This window comes from Periophthalmus magnuspinnatus, chromosome 5 (genome assembly GCF_009829125.3).
Source record: "Periophthalmus magnuspinnatus isolate fPerMag1 chromosome 5, fPerMag1.2.pri, whole genome shotgun sequence".
Classification (NCBI taxonomy): Eukaryota; Metazoa; Chordata; class Actinopteri; order Gobiiformes; family Gobiidae; genus Periophthalmus; species Periophthalmus magnuspinnatus.
The window spans coordinates 33,152,330-33,175,354 of record NC_047130.1 but is presented as its reverse complement, the minus strand read 5'-3'; the positions used below and the strand labels follow the sequence as shown (position 1 = coordinate 33,175,354).

General features: G+C 37.1%; 1 protein-coding gene across 1 annotated transcript; it reads right to left on the bottom strand.

The window, feature by feature from the left end:
- Positions 1 to 304: 304 nt before the first annotated feature.
- Positions 305 to 22,471, bottom strand: LOC117371645 (immunoglobulin-like and fibronectin type III domain-containing protein 1). Its single transcript, XM_055221661.1, has 23 exons — positions 22,273 to 22,471; positions 18,117 to 18,199; positions 14,699 to 14,818; positions 14,487 to 14,629; positions 14,320 to 14,419; positions 13,872 to 13,916; positions 13,396 to 13,429; positions 13,140 to 13,323; positions 12,934 to 13,047; positions 12,149 to 12,317; positions 11,804 to 12,076; positions 5,959 to 6,087; positions 5,747 to 5,884; positions 5,202 to 5,495; positions 4,144 to 4,440; positions 3,895 to 4,077; positions 3,146 to 3,274; positions 2,451 to 2,759; positions 2,287 to 2,372; positions 1,942 to 2,134; positions 1,530 to 1,826; positions 1,130 to 1,456; positions 305 to 1,043 (listed from the first exon to the last, which is right to left on the bottom strand). The coding sequence occupies exons 2-23, from the start codon at positions 18,163 to 18,165 to the stop codon at positions 1,039 to 1,041; spliced, it is 3,618 nt and encodes a 1,205-aa protein (XP_055077636.1). The 5' UTR covers positions 18,166 to 18,199; positions 22,273 to 22,471; the 3' UTR covers positions 305 to 1,038.
- Between the last annotated feature and the right edge of the window lie 554 nt (positions 22,472 to 23,025).

Genomic DNA, 23,025 nt, shown 5'->3' with positions numbered 1-23,025 from the left:
GGCACCAGGGGGCCTAGGACCACTCTTATTAAAAGCCAAGACTCAAGAGCTCAAGTGCCAGGAGCTAGTCATGTTTTCCCTAATTCTTATGATGACAGCAAACAGATTCACTGAGGAGGTAAGGTTTTAATGCTTGGTTGTTCATTTTATTTTTTAATAACCAGGATTTTAATTTGATTTTACATTTCAAATATGTATTCAATTAATGCCATTTATTGTAAAGTAAATATGTCTATGTGTATATTTAAGAATGGCATGTTAAAGTGCATGTTGAACTTAATGATCAGGCAATCCAAGACAGAAGTTATTGCACTGCAGAGTTTATTAAACAATAATCTAAGCATTTGCCTTTGAAATTGAGAGGTGTCACCCAGCACTGGTCAGTCATGATTTAGTCTAGGGTGCAACTGTCGACCCTGTCTTCTTTAGTGACTCTAAACTCGGACTGGGGTCTGACCCCACAGACACATAATACAAGACCATATATAAATTACTGACATAAACTTAAACATAAATCTTCCTGAATTCTTCTACTTTCCTTGTTTAGGCATTTATGTGAAAAATGCCTGTTTTTTGGCTGAATCAAAATTGTTCTTTCTAGACCATGAGTAGACACAGCATGAAAAATGGTAGACATTAAAAAGCAAGAACACAACATGAAAATACATAAAACTTTCAGGTTCAGAAAATTCAAGTACACTCCAAAATGTAGCAAAACATGTTCAATTAACTTCAAAGACCTACTGAAGAAACCTTTACCAAGACAAACTATTTTTAAAATGCAAGATACATTTTCATATATTTTAATGTAACATACACATAATATATATTTTCAGCTCTCACATCATTATTAAATTGACAAATTTGCTTTGGAAAAGTAATCAGTATGTTTACTTTGGCTTTTTGTGTTCTTTCATCTTTGGTTAAGCACTTGCGAAACATGATATAGGCAGCAGACACACAATCAGCAGGGCACAACTTTCAATAGCTTGTCACTCAACAATCGTGAACGGAGAGCCATTCCTCATTTGCTACTCATCATTCTGGAAACAAAACAGCAGAGCATTAATTAAAATGCTAAAGCTACCAATAAGTTAGTATGTGCTAGTGCTAATGTTATTATGCTCACCTCTGACAGTGAGTTTAGTTGTGCACTCTGCCCGGCCCAGGGAGTTTTCAGCCACAATCTTGTATTCCCCGCTGTCCTTAGGCCCCACCCGCAGGATGAGCAAGGAGCACACTCCACAGGTGTTGGAGATGAAGTAGTTGGTGTTGGTGTTGAGGCTGATGTTGTTCCTATACCAGGTGATGTGGGGGGTGGGGTCTCCTTTAATAGCGCAGCTCATGTAGCACTCATAGCCTTGAGGAGCTGCGTGCATCTTCAGAGGCATAATAAACTTAGGCCCACACTGGAGATCACAGGGCTTTGATTCAGGCAGGTTCACAGTGAACTTCTCTGGAGAAGGAAACATAGCCTTGTTTTACATTTGATTATTAACTTTTTTCAAAGTATTTGATATAATACGTACCCTTTTTAGCTGGAATAAGCCACTTTGGAGACTCAGATGGTTTAGAGGAGCCCATGTCATTTTTTGCGTAGACTCTGAATTGGTACTCGCGGCCTGGCATGATGTTGCAGGCTGTGAACTTGTTGTTGAAGATTCGGTCGGCCACAGTGTGCCACTGTCTTTTGTGTGAGTCACGTTTGGTCACCATGTAGTGCAGCCGATCGTCTTTCTTCTCATCAGGAGATGCAGCCCAGGAAATGGTAACTGTTCCTGGGACATTTTCATCAAGATCCACTGGGCCTGGAGGCTTGGGCTCATCTGTAAATGCCAAAATGTTTAGCAAAAACCCACATTCTTACATCACACAAGCCTTGTTTTAATATTCCAGCATGCAGGACCAGGCCATTGCTCAGTCAGATCTAACCCAAATTACCTGTTACTCTGATTTCAATGCTGAATGATTCTTGTCCCACAATGTTTTTGACAATGATGGTGTAGATGCCAGTATCAGAGCGCTCGGCAGAGGGGATAAGCAGCTGGGACATGCCCTCTGCATTACTGATGGTGACTTTCTTAGACACAGGGACAGCATCTTTGAGCCATGTGACCTCAGGCCAAGGGGAAGCCTATTACAGACATTAAATATTTTTAAAAGATAATGAATGAGAAGTGTATGATTAAGACTGAAAAGGTTAACGTAACATGTCTATGCCAATAATCAAATATTCTGTTTAGAATCAGTAGTGCAAAGTAAATTACTATAGTAAATTGCCTTTACCTCAAAGTTGATATTGAATCTTGCAGAATTTCCAGCCCTTACAATCATAAAACTCTTGATTTTGGCATCTGTGAATCTTGGTCTCACTAGATCAGAAAACATTAACAGAAGTAAGGTTTTATCTCAGTAGGCTGCCATTTGGATAGCTCTAAAGCTTCCATTACCTGGTGGTGGCATAGCTAAGATATAGTTGTCCAGCTCTTGTGGCACACCCTCTCCTCCTTCGTTGGTTGCTATGACTCGAACCCAGTACATACCCATAGACTTGAGTCCTTTGACTGTGTAGGATGTCATGGTGATAGCATTTGAGTTGCAACGATCCCAGTCTGTGTTCTCTGCAGGTCGCACCTCCACAAAATACCCCTTTGCTTCATCCTCCTCTCCCTCGATGTCTTTGGGTTTGGTCCATGATAAGGACAGTGTTGTGTAGGTGGAGTCAGTCACTTTGAAGTCAAGGACCTTACCAGGAGGCTCTGTAACATTATAACACATTAAACTATAAGTTGTATGTTGTATTTGGATTAAGGGTGGGTAATATTGATCCATATATTTATTGAATATCCCAATGACAATACTCAGATTATATGGCAATCCAATTTTGACTGGATTAATGATGCGTATTCCACCACCCATGAATGGAAGTACAGTGGAGAAATATTTTCATACCTTTGTTTGAAATATTACACTACAAGAGTTATATTTGTAACCTGCATGTTATGTAACCTTTGAAAATAGCTGTTTTCCTGTAGACAACATTTTTATTTTGCATACATCAAAAACAACAATTATAATATTATCAATATTTATAATTTATAATCTCCCAGCTATAATGTGGATATCATTGTTTTAGTGCACTTACTTTTGGGGTCTCTGGCAAAGACAAACTCAGATGGAACACTAAATTCTCCTGCTCCTGAGTTGTTGATGGCAGCCACTCTAAATTCGTACTCCATTCCTTCAATCACATCTTTGACAGGGCATAGCTTGCCTGTTTTGAAGAAGAAAAGACACATTAACAGAATTGAGCCATTCGGTCCAAGTCCAAACTTGAACTGACTTACAGTACATTCTTATGCCCAATTATTCCTTTATTATCAATGATTTAAATATGCTTTCACACTCCAAGAAAGAATCTCACTGGCTAGCTTTCAGTTTTGGATTTTGAACTGACAGATTACTCATATATAAAAGCAATTTGATTCTTGTTGTGGATTTGTGATGGTTTTGAAAATTGTTTTGGTATACAAACTTTTTTTTAATTTATTTTTTTTATTTAGAATATACATCATGGCATCATGGAGTTGCAGTTAAAGATGGAAACTAACTACTTTTCTCCCACCTTCTCCATGTAGATGTTGTTGCTTTGCCTGAAATGTTCCACAATATACATTAGATATCTATCGTTATGGAGACAAGCAGATGAAAACACAAATCCAAGTTACAAGTCAATTCTGTGAAGAGACTGTTTTTGAGCATAAAAAACACCTAATTGAATAACTGCAATATGAAAACATTTAATGCTGTACTGTGGAACATTCTAGTCAAAGCAGTAACTGTTACCTTTAACAGAACAGAATACATACTGTATGAACATAATGACAAACAAACCGGATCGGATCATCTCCTCGGGTGGATTCACAGCGCTCCACAGATTGCTGCCCTTCTTACGTTTTTCAAGGTTGTATCCCAGAATATTCGTTCCCCCTGTGTTTGCAGGAGGAGACCAAGTCAGATTGATGCAATCCTTGAAAGCACTGACGACTTTTGGTGCTGAAGGCTGTCCAGGATAAGCTGTAAGACAATATTATAAATTTTTGGATTTGAGTTGACCACAACAAAATGAAATTAAAACAGTACCTTTAGTGCCAGCTTGAATATCCTCAGTTTCCATCAGTTCACTGGTTCCCATCTCTGTCTCCACCCTGATGCGGTAGCAGTACCTCCTACCGTGGTCTACATCAGAATCCCTGTACTTGGCCTCAGGACCGATGGGGCCCACTTTTTTCCATGTGTTACGGCCGATTTGGTTTCGCTCAAGGATATAATTGTCAATTTTACAGCCACCACTGTCTTTTGGAGGTCTCCACTTGAAATCAATCACAGAAGGTGAAGCCTCGACGATCTCCAGAGGTCCCATTGGTGGAGTGGGCTTATCTATCAGAAAATAGATGTTCAAAATTTCTATACAGAAACAACTTGCTTTAGAATTAAGTTTTTTCATTAGGCCTGACCCGATGGCATCATCCTGACGAGGGAATAATTAAAACCACATCTGGAGCCCAGAAAATCACAAAAATCAAGTAGGAAACAAAAATGGAAATGCCAGTGATTGTTATAAAAAAAATTATAACTAAATGATCTATAATTTTACCTGAGACCCTGAAAACAAATAGTTAAAAAACGACTCAAAGTTTGATTTTCATGGGGCCAATGGAATAACCCTAACTCTATCCCTGGATGTAAAAAAAATATGAAAACTCTGCACAAAAAATAATATATGTCAGACCATGTAAAACATGGTATTATGGCCCCACCCTAAACAGGGCCAAGCAGCGGCAGATGGTCACTATGCAGGGATGAGAGGCAAGATCTTTGCAGTAGCATATATATTCCGCGGTCACAAGGGGTGGCGAGGGCCTTTATTGCCACATCTGTATTTAATTGGCTTAAATATTGCAAACCAACTTGCAATGTACATGATTGCACATTCTACAAATTTTAACCTATTTTTTTTATAAATTCAGGTGACTCCTGTCTCCTCCGTAATAGTAGATTGATTGAGTTTCTCTATTGTAAATATAGAAAGGAAGTGCCTTTCAAGAAAACCAAGCTTGGAAAGCTTAAACAAAAATTTCTGAACATTTTAAATCTGCTTCTAGAAAATATGGCATTTAAAAATTTTGTGTATAACGTACCTAGTACAATGAGTTCACTCAAGGCTTCCATTGTGCCAAACTCATTTTTCAGTTTGATCTTTACTTCACCGCTGTCTTTGCGTTGGAGTTTGGTCAGAAGGAGGCGGGAACAACCTTCAGTGTTCTCAATCTTGATGTTGGATTCATCGGACAGCTCCTCTCCCTCTAAGTACCACTGCACTTTGATTGGTTCCCGGCCGACAAAGGGCAGTTTAAAGGTGGCCTTCTGACCCTTTTTAACGGTCACTGGCATTTTAAATGTTTCAAGATCTTCAGCTACAAATCTGGGTGGGTCTAAAATGGTAAAAACATAGGTTTAGTAAAGTTAACTCATTTATTCCAAAAGAAGGGTGAATTCTGTCAACTGGACAAAAGTTTTTAACTGCATATGTTTCAGCACTCACCCAAGATGATGATTCTAGCAGCTTAGTGTTGAAATGTAAAAATGTTTGTCTAGCTGAAAGAGTTCAACCTCTTTTGCCTTGGATGCTATCAGTTGTTATCTAACCCAGAATATAGTAACACCTAATATTGCTCATATTTACCTTCCACCACAATCATGGCCTCTGTTTTGCGTCCATCTGCTTCAAATTTATATTTCCCACCAAACTCCTCTGTAACTTTGTGGATTTTCAGCCTGTGGAAACTTCCCTCTTGACTAATAGTTATACCCTCCATATCCACTTTAATCTGTAAAATAATAGAAGAAAACCTATGACAAGAGCTGTGTAAAAGTATTTTTCTGCTCCTGTTGTACTCACTTCTTCTCCATCTTTGTACCAGATTCCTTTACAGTCGTCGCTGCTCACTTTGCACTCCAGCTCTGCCGCTTCTCCCATAATGGCTTTGCAGTCAGAAAGCCCAGCATGAAAGTGCACTCCTGGGTCTAAAGATTTAGCAGCCACTTAGTTAGAACATTGCCTCAAACTCAATTTTTACTCCTTTTGCGTTAAATGTAAAAGATTACAAGAAATGTATGCATTCATAAAAAAATGAAGGTATCCACACTTACCTTCAATCGCAACCTTTAATTTACAGTCTTATTGCATTGATATTTTATTTTAAATAAACAAAAAACATGTGATGTTTGATAGTGTTGCAACTATATAACAACATCAATAAATTACAATGAATAGACAAACACGAAGGCTGAATAAATAAATATCGAAGTCTTCATTCTCTGTAAATGCTCTGTCTCCTTTGGGACTCTTGGCAAATATGGTAACAATAATTATCAATCTCTTTGAGATTTCTCTAAAGGAAGCACATATTCAAAGCATGTTACTGTGAATGACAGATGGTTCCTGTGGAAGGAACTAAGTATTTGGTGAAGTTCAGTCTTCTTTAGATGATGGGCATCTTCCAACATATCTTCTCTCTTCACACACTTAAATGTTTCATGTGCTCTAAAGAGGGAACCTATTTGTGTAATTATAGAGTGAAACACTAACCTCAAGGCCCCGAAATCATCCTGAATCAACAGTTAGAAAGCAAGTAATGATATTAACATGAAAGAGACAGAAGCAAGCGACACAACACTGCAAAGACACAGGTGGACACTTTTCTAAAATTAGATTGTTCCTTCCTGATTGGTTGATTTGATAGCTTTATGCCTGAAGCACTTTTATCTAAATATTAGTGCAAGGATTATCAGAATGTCATTGTGATCATTCATTTCACCAAATGAGATCCAATAGCACATTCTGTGCTTACACGCTGCAGACCACTGCTGAAGTCATCTGCTCTACAGATGGCTTTCTTCAGTGTATGGTGCTTCCCATGCAGGAGATAAGCAGTGCCTGTAATCTTACCACTAACAGTCTCGGCGATCAATGGGCCTTGGCGTGTGCGACCTGCACGCTTGGCAGCCGCTCGGGGCTCATCAGGCTCTGCAGCCTCACCATCGCTGCCTGCTGGCCCTGTGCCAATATCACCTTTGGCACCTCCCTCTCCTGTGCCTTTTGATTTTCAGTTTTACAGGATATCATTACCATCAGTCCAATGTTTTATCTGTTGGATATGCCTTTCAAAAACCATTAATGAAAACAGTAACCATAAAAATTAACATGTCCACATGACACATTAAAACAAGATTTGAGCAAACACATAAACAAGACAAGACACATTTCAGTAAAGAAGAGGTTATAAATAAAATGGACACAGCAAATGTGACATAACTTAAAACAATATTTAGGAAGATTTTGGCTACATTTAACGTAAGACAAAAATATGGGCAAACACACACATCAATGGACAAATATAGAACTCATCTATATTCATCTATAAGATTAAACGCAATTTTCTCTAAATCCTAAGATTAGACATGCAGATGGGTGACCTGTATGGCGGGCTAACATAATGGGATTTTTTGTTATACTAGTCAAGAACTTCGTTCATTATAGTCTATAGTCTGAAAAATTTGTTAGCGATGTTAAATATTTTGCTCATCACACTTGAGCCCATGTGACTTAATTGTGAGGCAAGGTATCTTGATGCTTTTGGCAGTACCTATTTTGTTTTTGCCATAGCACCTGCTTTCTTCATTTTATCTGTATCAGGCTATAAAGAAGAGCAAAGGGGGTGATTCACTCTGGTTTAGGGCCAGGTACGGGGCTGTTTGTCACCCATCTGTATAAAGAACATGAATGCATTGCGTAACCACTGCTGCTGTTCTACAAAAGCATGATATATATATATATATATATATATATATATATATATATATATATATATATATATATATATATATATATATATATATATATATATATATGATTATATAATCTAAGTATATAATATACAGTTTTTAATCTTTAATGTTCTGTTTAAAGCAGTTTAGTTTAAATTGTCTGGCAGGGGTTGACAGCTGCATACAAAGCCAGTGTTATACACATGTCATATAAAGGTAGCTGCTGTAGCACAAGGGTATGACCATACTTTTCCAAACTCCAAAGTCATGTCAGATCGTGAATGACTTGAAGCAGAAACTGGTCAATGTCATGCAGCCTTTGACTCTTACCCACTACTGCTGCAGCTGCTGCTGCTGCTTCAGCCTCCTGAAGCCTCTTTTTGGAACGTTTTCCTTTTATGGCATCTTTTCCTTGTTGTTCAGCAGTTTCCTCATCTATATCCTCATCCTCATCTCCTATTAGCAAAAACCACCAGCAACACAGAGCCATATGTACTACTGTTATTTTATACTTATTTATTGCATTATTTTACTCTTCGGTAAATTTATTTTACTTTCTCAAAGAATCCTGAGGGTTGACCCATTAACAATTCACTGATACACATTTGAACATCAACATAAACAAATGAGTGTAGTGTTTCCTTCTGACCCTGCACCATTACCACAAGCCCCTCCCTCTCGTCTGTCTTAAAAGATATAATAACCATCAATCCAGAGTAACAGCATGGATAAGAGAGAAAAATACATACTGGACACCACACAAAAACACATGACACAAGAATATCACAAAAAACAAATAAACAGCTCATCTACATTCATCTATATTAAGATTAGAAGTAAGGAGTGTGTTCGGCTGTGCTAATACAGATGGGTGACTACTGACCTGTAGGGTAAAAAAGCGGAATATATTTTATACTAGTCAAGGGATCATCTTTAGTGAGATGATCCCTGGTAGAAGGAGGGATATAAATTCTGCATGTAGAAGGAGTTTGCATATATTCAGGTCAAATTAAAGTTTTTTTCAGCTCACAAAAGCATCTTTATCATTTATTCACCATACATGTTTTTGTTCAGGCTAGAGAGGAGAGCAAAGAGGGTGTTGGCTTTGATTCACTCTGGTTTAGGGCGAGGTAGTTTGTCACACATCTGTATAAAGATTATGAACGTCATCAGCATTGCATAAGCACTGGTAATGTTCTACAAAAGCATATTTAGTTAAAAAAAAAAAAAAAAAAAATCACACTTTTTAATCTGTACTTTTCTGTTGTCATCAATTATTAACACAACCGCGACCAAGAAAATAGTTGAGTTACAGTTTAGTTTTAAATCATTGCGTATAATGCCAGTATTATACACGTGATGTTAAAGTAGCTTCTGTAAGGCTCTGAAACGCAGCACGTTTCCACACTCCAAAGTCATGTCAGATCATGAATGACTTCATGAAGCAGCAACTGGTCTATCTCATGCAGCCTTTGACTCTTACCCACTGTGGCTGCTGCTGCTTCAGCTTCTTCAAACCTCTTTTTGGCACGTTTTCCTTTTCTGGCATCTTTTCCTTGTTGTTTAGCAGTTTCCTCATTTATATCCTCATCCTCATCTCCTATTAGCAACAACCAGCAGCAACACAGAGCCATGTGTACTACTGTTATTTTATACTGTTACATTATTTTACTCCTTTAAAGCATCCTGAGGGTTGGCCCATTAACAATCACATGCATTTCGACAACACCATAAATCTGTTATTACCACAGGCCCCTCTTTTAGAGAATATAATAACCATCAATTCAAAGTGCGACAAACAATATGAGCAAGAGGAAAAACACAAACTGGACACTACACAAAACCAAATACACAGTATTACAGAAAAAGACAAACATACACCACATCCACATTAAGATTAGAAGTAACTTCCTCGATACTAATACAGATGGGTGACCTGTAGAGAGAAATAGTGGAATATACAGTATTTTCTACTTGTTGAGAGGGCATCTTTAAATTTCTTTGTATTTACAGAAACATCTTGTGGATATATATTTACTATTTGTAGAGCATACATGAGCCCTTTGGACTCCTAGGAGCAGGATAAATAATTTATTTATTTATTGGCATTCCTTATTTTTTTGCATTCTGTTTTTGAGCAAAAGAGAGCAAGAGCAAAGAAGACATTGGGCTTTTATTCAGTCCAGTCCAAACACTGCAAAGTTTGTCACCAATCTGTATTAAGATGGACGTCATCAGCATTGCGTAAGCGCTGATAATGTTTATATAAGGGCAAACTTTGTAAAAAATAAAAACATTTAACAAACTCTTCACACTTTTTTTGTATTCTGTTCTTACTAACCCAGTTTCAACAATACAAAAGAACAGTATAGTTTTAAATCATTGTATAATCATCTGGCAGGAGTTGAGAGCTGCAACCCCTGTATAATGCCAGTATTATACACGTGTGGAGTTAATGTAGCTGCTGTAAGGTTCTGAAATGCGTAACTTTTTCAAAAGTCATGTCAGATTCTGAATGACTTTATGAAGCAAAAACTGGTCTACATCATGCAGCCTTTGACTCTTACCCACTACTGCTGCTTCAGCCTCTTCAAGCCTCTTTTTGGCACGTTTTCCTTTTCTTGTAGTTTTTCCTTGTTGTTTAGCAGTTTCCTCATCTATATCCTCATCTCCTATCAGCACCATTCAACAGTAGCAACACAGAGCCATATGTACTATTGTCAGTATATTTATCATGATGTTATTGTTAGTTTATCCTTTATATTATTATATGCTTTAACAAAACATTCATTCAATTCCAAGTGTAACCAAATGCCTTTTTATAGTAGGTTCTGAAAAGAAAATGTATATTAAAAGATCACGATAAGATTAAGATTAGCAAACATAAAGGTGTACATACATACACAACATATAACAATCACTTCGTCCTTTAAAACACAAAGCCAGAATGATTGTAAAATACATGAAACATTACTCATGCTAAATTTCTTGTCTTCGTACAAATCTATTAGTATTTAAGAAGAAGGTTGATCAATTAACCTAAAACGTTGTGACATTTGAACAACATACATGGGTGGGTGTGATTTTCTTACCTATGACAGTGTCTGGAACCAGTTGACCAGCTCTCTTCTTCTTACGTTTTCCTTTGCCACCCTCTGCTCCCTCCCCTCCTTCTCCTTCAGCGCCTTCTGCTCCTTCTGCTCCTTCAGCTCCATCCCCAGCAGATCCTCCCTCTGTGCCTTCACTCTCAAAATCTTCAGAATCAGATAACTCATTTTCGTCAAGTTCACCATGAAGTTCTACTTCTCCTCCTGCTCCTCCAGCGCCCCCTGCTGATCCATCTGCCCCATCAGCTCCAGTGCCCCCCTCTCCCGCCCTCCTTCTGGCAGCCTCCTCCTTTGCAGCCCGGGCAGCTGCGATCTTGGCTGCTTTCTTAGCTTTAGCTTCAGCCTTAGCCGCAGTCATTGCTGCGGCTTTAGCTTCAGCTGCTTCTTTCTTGGCTGCTTCAGCTTCCAGTTTGGCTGCTGCATCTGCGGCCTCCTGCTCAGCCTGAGCCTGCTTGGCCTTCTCGATCTTCTCAGCCATCTCTTTCTCGTATCGTTCTTGCTGTTCTTTAGCTATTCTTGCCAGTTCCTCAGAATTGAGAGCCCCTGCCATGGTGGTCTTGCGTTCTCCTTTTTTGCCTTTAGGATCTTTGTCAGCTGCAAAGTTCAATTGCAGAAAATCAGTGAACACATTTTTATAGTTTTTATAGTTTATTTTTATAGTATATTTTTATAGTTTATTAATTTTTATAGTTACCAACACCAGTCATTGGGGTTTACTATATTTAGCCAATATCGTGCTTTTATTTTCAATCATGACCACTTTGAACTTGCTGAAGCTGCCGTGCAACAGTCAAGACTGATCTCACCTTCCACTATCAGCCAGGCATTGCAGGACTTGACTCCTGCCACAGCCGCGTAGATACCACCATCCAAAGGAGCACAGTCTCTTATGATGAGTGTGTGGATCAGCTTATCCTCTGACATGCTTATTTCAAACTTCTCTCCGTGGGTCAATGGAGCCTTTTTACCAAACCATTTGAGTTCATCATATGGGGCTGACAGGACGCACTGGAACATGGCGTCTCCTCTCTCCTCTGCCTTGACCTCTTGGATTTTGACTGCAAACTCGACATCCGGTGCTGCATGTAACAATAAAAGATTTATAAATAAAATACTTAACCTGATGTATCACTGACCAATAGACAGCCTACCTTTTAAATTTGTGGAGAAAACGTTGCATCCTCCAACATCCACTGAGTAGAGTCCAGCATCGTCTTTACCCAAACCTTTAATTGTAAACACAAATTTCTTTCCAACCTGTTTTAAACTGTGCTTCTGCCCTTCGCATTCCTCTTTGGTAAATGGGACCATAACACCGTCCTGTGACATCACAAACATGAAGAGTTATACAGATTGTACGTGCATTATTTATGGTAAAATGTGCCTATAAATATCTTGGTTGAGGTCTTGCAAACATGTGAATCAACAGAAAAAATAACCACAACAGCTGAAATATCATTATGATTATACAGTCAGTGTAAGTAAGTATACATATGACAAAATGGAAATAACAGCAACCACAGTTTTGCCTCATCTTTGCCACTCTCACTTTTCCCCAACAGCTCCTCCCATTTTCCTAGTTACCCTATCTAAACCAGGAAGTTCATACAAGTCTAATAATCATGGTTTTCTCAACCCCTCCCTCACCCTCACTCGCTGTTAACTTAAAGAAGTACACTGGAGCTTTGGAGACTGTTTCTCCAGCATGAATCTCATCTTATCTAGCCATCTGCCCAGCTGCTCCTGATATCTGGATCCTAGCTTTCCATCATCATCATCTGACTTATTTGACTCTCTAATACATTTGTTTTAATGTATCCTTAGTTGTTGCGATGTCCAAGATCGTGAATATCTTGTAAACAATGTATTCCCTCATCTAAAAATAACATTTTTAAAAGATGAATTGCTTATTAGCTGTAAGTGTTCAGAACTTTACCTTGTATAAGAAGATTTTACTGGTAGGATCTTTGAGATCCATGTCCAGCTCAATGGTGGCACAGTCATCGTCATTCACCTCAATATGTTTGAGTGTACTGATGTGTGAAACAAACTAGAAAGCAAATAAACATTAACAAAGGTATGGCCAAATTAAATACAAATGAAATCAATGAAAAGATTGATTAAATGTAAATGTTTAGGCACCTCTGCAATCTCCTCCTCCCTCTCTCTCTTCATTTCACTGAGTTTCTTCAGCATGCCACGAAAGTCTGTGATGCCATGTTCCACACAGATTGCTTCATAATCTTTCTTGTCTGCACTGAGGAGGATCTCCCAGACCTTTTCCTCTGGCTCCATTACTTTCTCCTCACGAGTTCCATCAGGATTCCTACCAAATCAGGTGCATTTAATTTCAGAAAATGTTAAGAGATACTACACCTCTCAATTATTCTTCAATTACCTTTTCTTTAAGTTTTTTCTGAAGTCTGCTGTGTCTGTAAAACCATGATGAGTGAAAGATCAGTCTCACTTCATGGAATACAGTATTTTCAATAACAATGAATATGACCCAGTGTTAAAAATAGTATTGCCAAAAGAAAAGCAATACATTTTATTTGTCAGTAAATACATACATACATTCATTAGTAAAATACTGCAGCTAAATATTGATATGTTTTGACAAAAATCATGCTTAAGTTTCCAGAAAGTTTAATAATAATAATAATAATAATAACAACAACAATAACAACAACAACAACAACAACAACAACAACAACAACAACAACAACAACAACAACAACAACAACAACAACAACAACAACAACAACAATAATAATATTTACAGACAACTACTTTGTCCGTTTCTACTTTGAATCTGCATTTCAGCAGTTTGAGCATTGTCAAGTCAACATTCTTATATGCCAAGCAAAATATTACCTTCTCCTTGGACCTTCTGAAGCTCCTTCGTTTTGGAGAATCCAACTATGGATATCGATAAAGTCCATGTTTAAGAACATAATAGTGAATATAGTTCATGGTTACATGTATTTATTTATTTATTTTTTACAACTAACAATGACTGGTAGATGTATGGGCTAAAACAGGCTTGGAATTATTTTATTTGAGCTCAATTAGTCTGACTTGAACCAGCTTGAACATGATTATATCCTTTATCATAGTGACCGCAGCTTTCTTTAATTGTCCATCTTCTCTCATTCACTTAAAACACTCTACTTCACAATGTGTAGTTACTATTCTTGGGAATGATTCAACCCCCTCATTATTTTTGTGGCTGCCCTGTCCACTAGACTAGACTACCCTTGTGTCACTATCAAAGAAAACATGAATATCAACAACAAAATCAACAAAAAAAAGGCTTTCTTACCTGCAATGACATTCAAAACCACAGTGCAAACAGCTCTTCCATGATCGTTGTTTGCAAAACACTTGTAGGTGTCAGCATCTTCAGGGGCAACCTTAGGAAACTACCAAAGAAAAACACAAATATTAAAATTGTATGCAACATTATGTTTGTACTTTAATGGCGTATACCTCCAGGGTGTGCTCGTGAGAGCTCTCATCATACTTCTGTATGCACACATCTGGGTGGAACACTATTTCACCGTTAGCTCGGCTCCAAGTCACAGTGGGTTTGGGAGTTCCAACCACAATAGCTTTAAAGATTGCTGTTTTACCTGAAATACAGCCCTTGTATTACACATTGGTGATTATTGATGTATATAAAAGTAATCTATGCACTATACCTTCCTGAAGAGTGAGTGCAATGGGTTTGCGAGTGAAATCAGGAGTGGTCATCCCCTCAGGAAGCTCCTCTTTGAACTGGGTGATCATCACCCCAGGCACTTTGGACTTCTTCCTAATGCCTAGTCAGAGACAAAATACTTATTAATGCCGAATATAAATGAGGAGATTGTTTTTCATCTAGAGTTAATCTTTGATGATTGTTAGATATACTCGTCACCTTTATCCTTTATCAGGATATGAATTATATTTTATAGTACTTCACATATTTTTTACTATTTCTCTGACATTTGTCAGCAAGTCATACTGAATAACCATACCAAACTATACTTTTTATTGTACTTACTATAAACTGTGGTTTGTATTCTTCCATGTGATCTGAGTGTAAATTTAAATTGAATTAAGTAGACAGGTAAAAAAGTGAATTGCCATTAGTGACTAGACCATACAAAAAAAATCAAGGCAACTAAGCACAGTTGAATTATCACTAATCTGTTAATGATGGTGTTTGTTCAATTCGCTGGACAGTTAATATTATTAATATTAGTTGTTTTTCCCTTTATAATCATGCATCCATAGTAGTAGATTAATGTTTTTATTGGTTTGGTTGTAATGGTTTGGCTATTGAAGGATGTTAGTCTGAATGAAATGAATGAATGTCACACCTCACACATGTTGAGTTGAGTTGACATTTTTAGGCAAAGAATGTCTTCTTCCAAACACATACATTCTGATGTGTATTTATTAAAAGTATTATTTTTGTTTGTCTCATATATATTTTTACTCTTTTTATTATAATCACATTGATTCTTTTGCCTTTTCAGAGAGTTAGGGAAATCATTTTGAAATGCATTGTTTCTTCTTTATTTCACTCTGCCGGCATTTAAAACCAAATAGTTGTATACTTCATTTTAATAAAAAAAAATAAAAAAAATCCATTATAAAATACACCTTTCCCCTTAAATATGTTTATCTCAAATCTATAATTTAAAATGTATTTTGTGATATCATTGTTGTCATTGTATGCAAACGCTTAACTGCCTGAGTAGAAGCTATAGCTGCTTATAGTGTTGGAGGTGTAGTGCCAAGGGCAGACGCTTCAGATCAGTATGTACTGCATGTACTGCAACATTATACAGATAACAGTCCACTTCTGTTACTGCAGGAGGGCTCAATGATTATACTTGGAATAGGCACAGTTATGAAAACCATATATAGGTTTACCATGCCCTATACTGGTCATTCAATTTCGATCTTTTTTTTTTTTTTTTTTTTTTTTTAATAGACTTGTCTCTGGTCTGTCAAACATAAATATTCCAAAAACCATATAGACACATTCAATGATGGGAGTTTCTGAACAGTTGCTTTTAGTACATTGTGTTTTTGTGTTTAAAATGTGTGACATTGGTGCCACTTTGTACTTGAGTATAATTTGTCAGCTATGTGCTTCGAAAGAGTCCCCATATGAAATATCTGTGTCTTAGAACATACTTTATTGCGCTCATCAAATAGTACTTCTCATATACACAGACTGAATGGAACACTTGCAATATGATATGATAAAATACGTAAAGTTGCCTCAATTTGCTCTTTTTACCTCAAATGTTGTTGACCAAAATATTAACACATACAGAAGTATAATTTCTATGATTTTATAATCATAAGATCAACTGGGTTCAATAATATTATAATTTGTTTCATAGTATCTGTATTAACACAATAATTCTACCAGGCCTTCTATTACTACTTCTACTTTAGTAATACTTAAATCACACAAAATAAAATAGCTAATTATAATTTAAATCTGGGTTCATTAGTGTGATGTTAGTGTGGTATTTGCTTATTCATGATTCAAGTCAAGTCCTGAAGTCAAGAGATTAAAAATATAACCCACTTCTCTGAATAGGAGCTGTAACCAAATGCCTTGTGTAATGAATGCCTATAGGTCACTAAGGGTGCTTATGTTTTACTTAGCTTCTCTGAACAAGTTACGTAAGTTCAGACTGAACATGTATCTTTATCATTATTACATTTCTTTATTGTATCGTGTTAGTGTTTTGTAACCTGTTATGTGTTTTAATGATTTTGATGTTTGTTTGTTTGTTTTTAATTTCCTAATACACTTTGTTATTTTGAAGGTCATGTTTGAAAAGTTTGGAGGTTCATTCATCGACTTACAGCGAAAGTCGTCTGAGGTGATGGAGGGCGTCATCCATGCAACACCCAACATGGAGCATGCACTTACATCAGGACATTGATTTGTGTGATTGAGGACGTTCTGGCTCGCGTACCTTTGTCGTCTGGGTGAAATCCCTCTGTACCGCCGACTTAACGCGACAATGAGAGGCAGGAGAGGGAACAGGACAGGTAAATATGGATCCTGACAAGTACCATGGCAGCATGGCACTTGGACAGGATCACAACACAAACTACACACAATACTAAAACACAGAACACTCGTACAACCCAGAAGTGGTGGGAAGCACAGGGACACACAGCTGGAGCCAGGCCAGTGTTTAGACAACCCAGACACATGACAAACACAGAGGTTAGTGGGAGCTCTACTGCATAGTGTTAACAGTGTGGCGTTACAGCAGCATGTGGTAGCTATGCTGTGCAACTACTCATTAGACTTAGCTTCAAGAGGCATTTTTCAAGATGATCTCTCAGGATGATCCCTGTGCAGTGCTTGAGACAAATGTATATGCATTCTTTAGGGAAGAACAAATTTGTAAAATTAATTTGAAAAAAATCTTTCATAATAATGTATATTTAAAAATGGCCATAGTGGATTTGATCTTCAGTTGGAGAATTGTGGACAGTTGTCTGAATGCTTCATGATTTTTGCAGATACTTGTTGACCTTTAAATATATGTCTTCAGTTCAGTGGTGAGCTAATGTTTCATTTGTTCATAGTCCAATGTTTGTGTTTTAGTCAGAAGTTGCAAAGTTGCAGCTGCTTGTATACTCATTTTCTTCACTTGTCGTAGATAAAAAGCACATTTTGTTGAGTTTTCTGACTGCCAAGCAGATGTACTGTGAGGGATTTGAAATCCCTTGGACTTCTACCACTTGACAAAGAAGTTGCTCCCGGGTTTATGTTCATTTTTCCCACAATGAAAATGTGCAACATGGAACATAATAGAGCTTTATTCCAACGCCTTCATATTCCTCTTCTGTAAGAAAGACCTTGGCACACTTATGTAATCTTCTGTGTGGCAGTTTTCCAAGGTGTTTCTGTTCACTGTGACTTCAGTGCACTGTCATATGATTGAGTCGTTCTGATGTGAGATACAAGCTAAACAAATTATCTTGTTCATCTTCGTCATCATTGCCTTCGCCAGTGCTCGAACAAGAGAAAACATATGCAGGGACACACATCCAGAGGCTGACCTGTAACACAGTCAGTACTGTACTTACCTGCCTGCCCTGCGGCAGTCTGGTCTGTCACCTTGGATTTCTTGAACATCTTGTCGTTGGTCTGAGCTCTGCTGGATCAGGCTCTGTGAAACAACACAGGGATTGCAGATAAATGTTGTGGTTTAAATGTACTATTATGACCACTCCTAATAACTATAATTTAATGCTTATTTTCTTGTCATGATTTTTACTTGGGTTTGTACAGAATAAAAGAGAATAGGGAGCTTGTTATGCATCGGTGCAGGTTCTCTCACCGGCCAGCAGAGGGCAGTGTCCAGTTACACTTGCCTGCTTTTCTCAGCATGATCTCAGCTGACCTATCTTAACAGAGTAATACACCTGTGGGGTTGTTCTTGTCTTGTTTTTGATTTTTTTAATAGTCATTGTGACGTAAAGAACAGATAGCTGTGACTAGAAGGACGATCGTTGACACAAAATATGAAAGAGAATTTAAGAACATGGATATTAATTACTATTAAACCACTCTCATATTCATGTACTTGTATACTTTCAGTCTTAAGAATATTAAATTGCCAGAATCTTGCACCTCTAATCATTCTGTTTAGTGCCCCAAATGTGTGTAAGGTGCACTATGTAACTCCTTTTGATTGTGAAGTTACAGGTCAGACCTATGAAGAAGCAAGCTCATTCACTGTAAGAATGCAAGGTTTATGAGTAATAAAACCACGAGGAAATTAATAAATGCTATATAGATATGCTTGATGCCATACTGAAGGACTAAGCCAGGCAAGTCATAACATTTCAAGCAAACAATCAGGTGGCACACCCTCCACTAGAAAAGTTCAGTGGTCCATCAACAGCAAATTAAAATGTAGCACTGAGGATGTATATCTCAACAAACCCTTGTAAACTTAAAAATGACACATGCCACAACTATTTTCTATTTTTGTAAAATCTGACCTAATAACCTTACCTTAGGAGTGGAGCTGGTGTTGTTATGCCTGACCATTTAATCTAACTACCATTTACAGATCACAAAAGTTTCCACAAATTATAATGGGCCTTGAAGATGTGAGTTTAAATTTGTGTTTCACCAAAGATGGGAGAAATTTGGACTCGGGTATTTCTACTAATACTACTACAACCATGAATAATACTACTGCTGACGCATACTACTACTACTGTTATTACTACTACTACTTATACTACTTGTACTATTATTACTAAGTTTGAACACATTCTTAAATCTATCAGAAAAAAGACAATTTTAGAAAATGTGATGGCTTAATTAAAAGTGTCTTGTCTTTGAGTGATGTGCTTAAATTATAACATTAGATTGCGCTGCATAACTTTTATGATCACTAATCATTATTAACTATAATGTGTCGCTGATAGCCTGAAGATAGAAAAGATAACTGTGTTGTCTGCTATGATAGATGGCTTCAGCTAAATTGCAATTTGCCTTGTTTGAACTTTGATATTTTTAAAATCTTTCTGAAAATCCTGTTTTAACTGTAACTGAAACTCTATTATAAATGTATCACAATGCATACTTGTTGTTTCAGTACACAATAAATATCTATTTTTGGTTTATGCCAAATATGATCTTTGAAGCTTTGTGTAGTAATATAAAATATACTGCAAAATTTGCTGCATATGGCATGTGTTTTAGAAAACTCTGCTATGTTTCTGCTGTGTAACCATATGTTTGGCTAACAGTGGTTAGGGTATTATTGAAGTATACTTTATTTATACTTCAGGGCCACTGGTGTGACTTGCAGGGGCAGTGAGTGACCACAGTACAGTGCCTTCCTGTGGAACCATATCCAGATCCTGAGCTAAGTTTGTTCAGGACAGCCTTACCCTATTGTTGCATGTAGCTTGGTGTAGGAAACTGAAGCACCCAAAGGAAACTCACCCAGACACATTCGAAATACACACGGTTAGGCGCCACCAACACATTAATTGTCCTTTTTGTTTTTTTGTATAACTTTGTCTATGCCGGTGTTACAAAATCCAATAACCCTTCCTGTAGTGTCTTATCTTAGCTGCTCACAAGCATCAGCATATGTTATAAAGAGACCCCGGCCCCTGCAGTCTTCTTGGCTCAGGGTAGTGTTAGAAAAAGAGTGACACTTTGCATATGGTAAAATCAAAACAGCCTGAAACAGGAGACACGCTGACAGGACAAACCCACTGCTTCTACTTCTCTATTCTAGCCACTCAACAATAAACATTTTAAACCATTGCTATTGCATGATTTCAGCAGTGTAAAAATATTCTCTATTTTGGTTGGCTAAAATTGGAGAGATAAAGACTGGAGCTAAGACAAAAATGGCACAAATGGTACTAAGAATTAACTCATGATTAAACCCTGAGCTCAAACATAATAGTAAGCAATAGCACTGGACTAAACACTGATTCTAACTTGCAAAGTATAGGCCTTTGTATGGCTATAATGTTAACATTATAGCAAAACATGAAATTAGTCAATCACAAAAGTGATTTTAAAATATATATTAGACTTATACTGTTAAATCACTTTACATGATGCATTCCAAGGGTCTCTCTAGAGTGTTGAGTATTCTCTATTTGTTGATATTTTAAGTGCTTAACAACTCATCTACCAAATCCAGAAGCTTAAAGTAGATTTGAGCTGTCAGTTGCTGGACCACTATCGTGCTCTACTTGTTATTTTCAATATAATAATCTTTGAGCAGTTGCACATTTACTGCAGTCATGATGGACCCTTTGTTTGTTGTTGTGTCACTGTGAATCCTAATACCAAATTGAATCAAGTGAGAATATATAGCCGCAGTTCAATGTGCATGAGTCCATAACGTAAACATAAAGAGATGACCTCCTCTTGTTAGAACAGTGTCTCAGGTTGACCTGTTTTATGTGCATTAAGTTTTTTATTGTTTTATTTATTTATTTATTTTTATTTTGTTAAAAGCTACCTGGTTCAGAGGGTTATTATATAAAACAGTAGTGAGAGATTTATCACTTGTAATACATGACAGTACTGGATATAGTGTGTGAGTGTATGACATGTCCTATAATGATTTTGCCAGCCACCACATATAACCACACTACTGAATCTTGAAATGTCATCCACTAAGTTCTCAAATGTCCTCGTCACATCACCCACTCCTGCTCCATGTACAAGGCAGAAACTGTTTTCAGACATGTAGTTCACACTGATGACAAGCCCCTGTGATGACAAATGAGCAACTAATGGTGCCATCTTGACTCCCAATGGATTGGGTGTACTGTAAGCTAACATGGTCATAAATGTTACTGTTCCAGACCACTGAATCTTATTTATTGCAGTTTGTCATTTATATAACATGTATTTTTCAGTTAAAAGACTCTCTCTTTCCTCAATTCATCTGCAGTTCCGCAGCTTGTGTGATGCAATACAAACCACAGCTGTCAATACAAAAGCATGTCCTGAAGCTTTATATATTGGTTGTATTCAGTAAGGCCCCATCTAATAATGTTCTATTTTTCTGATTTTCACCTAACTTTGCCACCTTCTGAAACTTTTCAAATTCAATAAGTTTCCTCTAGTTGTAATTTTTTTTTTTTTTTTCAAGCCTTTCGTTGCATTACCTTTTTGACCCTTGTTGCTACCATAGGACAATTATGTTTTGATTACATAAAATCTCAAAATCAGCATCTGTTACTGGATGTTGTCTGTATTGTGAATAAAATGCATTAGGCACCTTTACCCATGTCTCAAACAATTTTATCTTGGGTTTATTATTGACCAAAAACTCTACACAGACACATCTCACTGTGGAGTGAGTATTATGGTCTAAACTTAGGTTGCCTGGCTGACCTCATGGACAGGCTGTGGCCGCACAGTTTCAGACTATGAAATTCAAACTCACAAGTCTGCATGCCATTCTACAATGATTCACATAACCAAATCTAAACTAATTTATCTATGTCATTAAATGTATATCCAATTAAATCAAATCTGAGCATGCCTCATAAAATGAGATAACAACATGTGATAGCACTTAAGGCTATTTGCTATTCTATTAGTCCACTGTAAGTAGTGTTTTTGAAAATAGATACATCATAGATAGTTATTTACACATACCTCTATATATTAATGCACGTTTATTAAGCGCTACTATTGTAACCCCTATATTTGTGTGCAGGCTCCATGGAAGAGGCCACCTACCTGCTCACAGTGTCCAGTCTTCAGTCTCTCCTGTCAGCTACCACTCTGCTGTTACCCTGCCTCGTGATTTTTTCAATGTAATAAAATATCCCTCGGGCAGCGTTTAAGTTGTGAGTGTTCAAGCTCCTCTACTTCTGCCTTGGAGCCAGTGGCAGCCCAAAAGCTGTTTAGGTTTTTTTTTTGTATACACCACTGCTCTAAAGACACTAGTAGTGGAGGGGAGGGGGGCATAACATGGTGGAAGGGTCAAACAACAGGTTCTCAGAATCTGTTATTTCTACGTAGAGCAAGTAACGTAAGGGTAGCAATCAAGTTAACTATCTTCTTATTTTATTATTTATTACTTTGGAAGTAATACTATTTTAAAATATAATGAATCCCTTATGACGGGGTAATGCATACACAATTATAAACATCACATTAGTAGTTTAACAAGTAAATTACATAGAAATTAATTCTTTATTACTAAAATAGTATTTTAATTTGAAACTATACTTCAAATACTACAATCAGAATTAATCTTACCTAATCTATTTTATATTTTTCCAAGTATTTTTGAATCATTTTAGTCCTAACTGTTTCTCTTTACTTTTACATGTTTAATTCCAAGAAACCCCAAGGAACAGTTGTAATCATGGAATTTAACAAGGTTTTCCACTATGTACTGATGTGGAGAACCACTTTGAAATGTTGCAGGACATATCTGTAACATTATGTTTTGTGTGTGAGTTTTGATGAGGGACTCTGGTATTC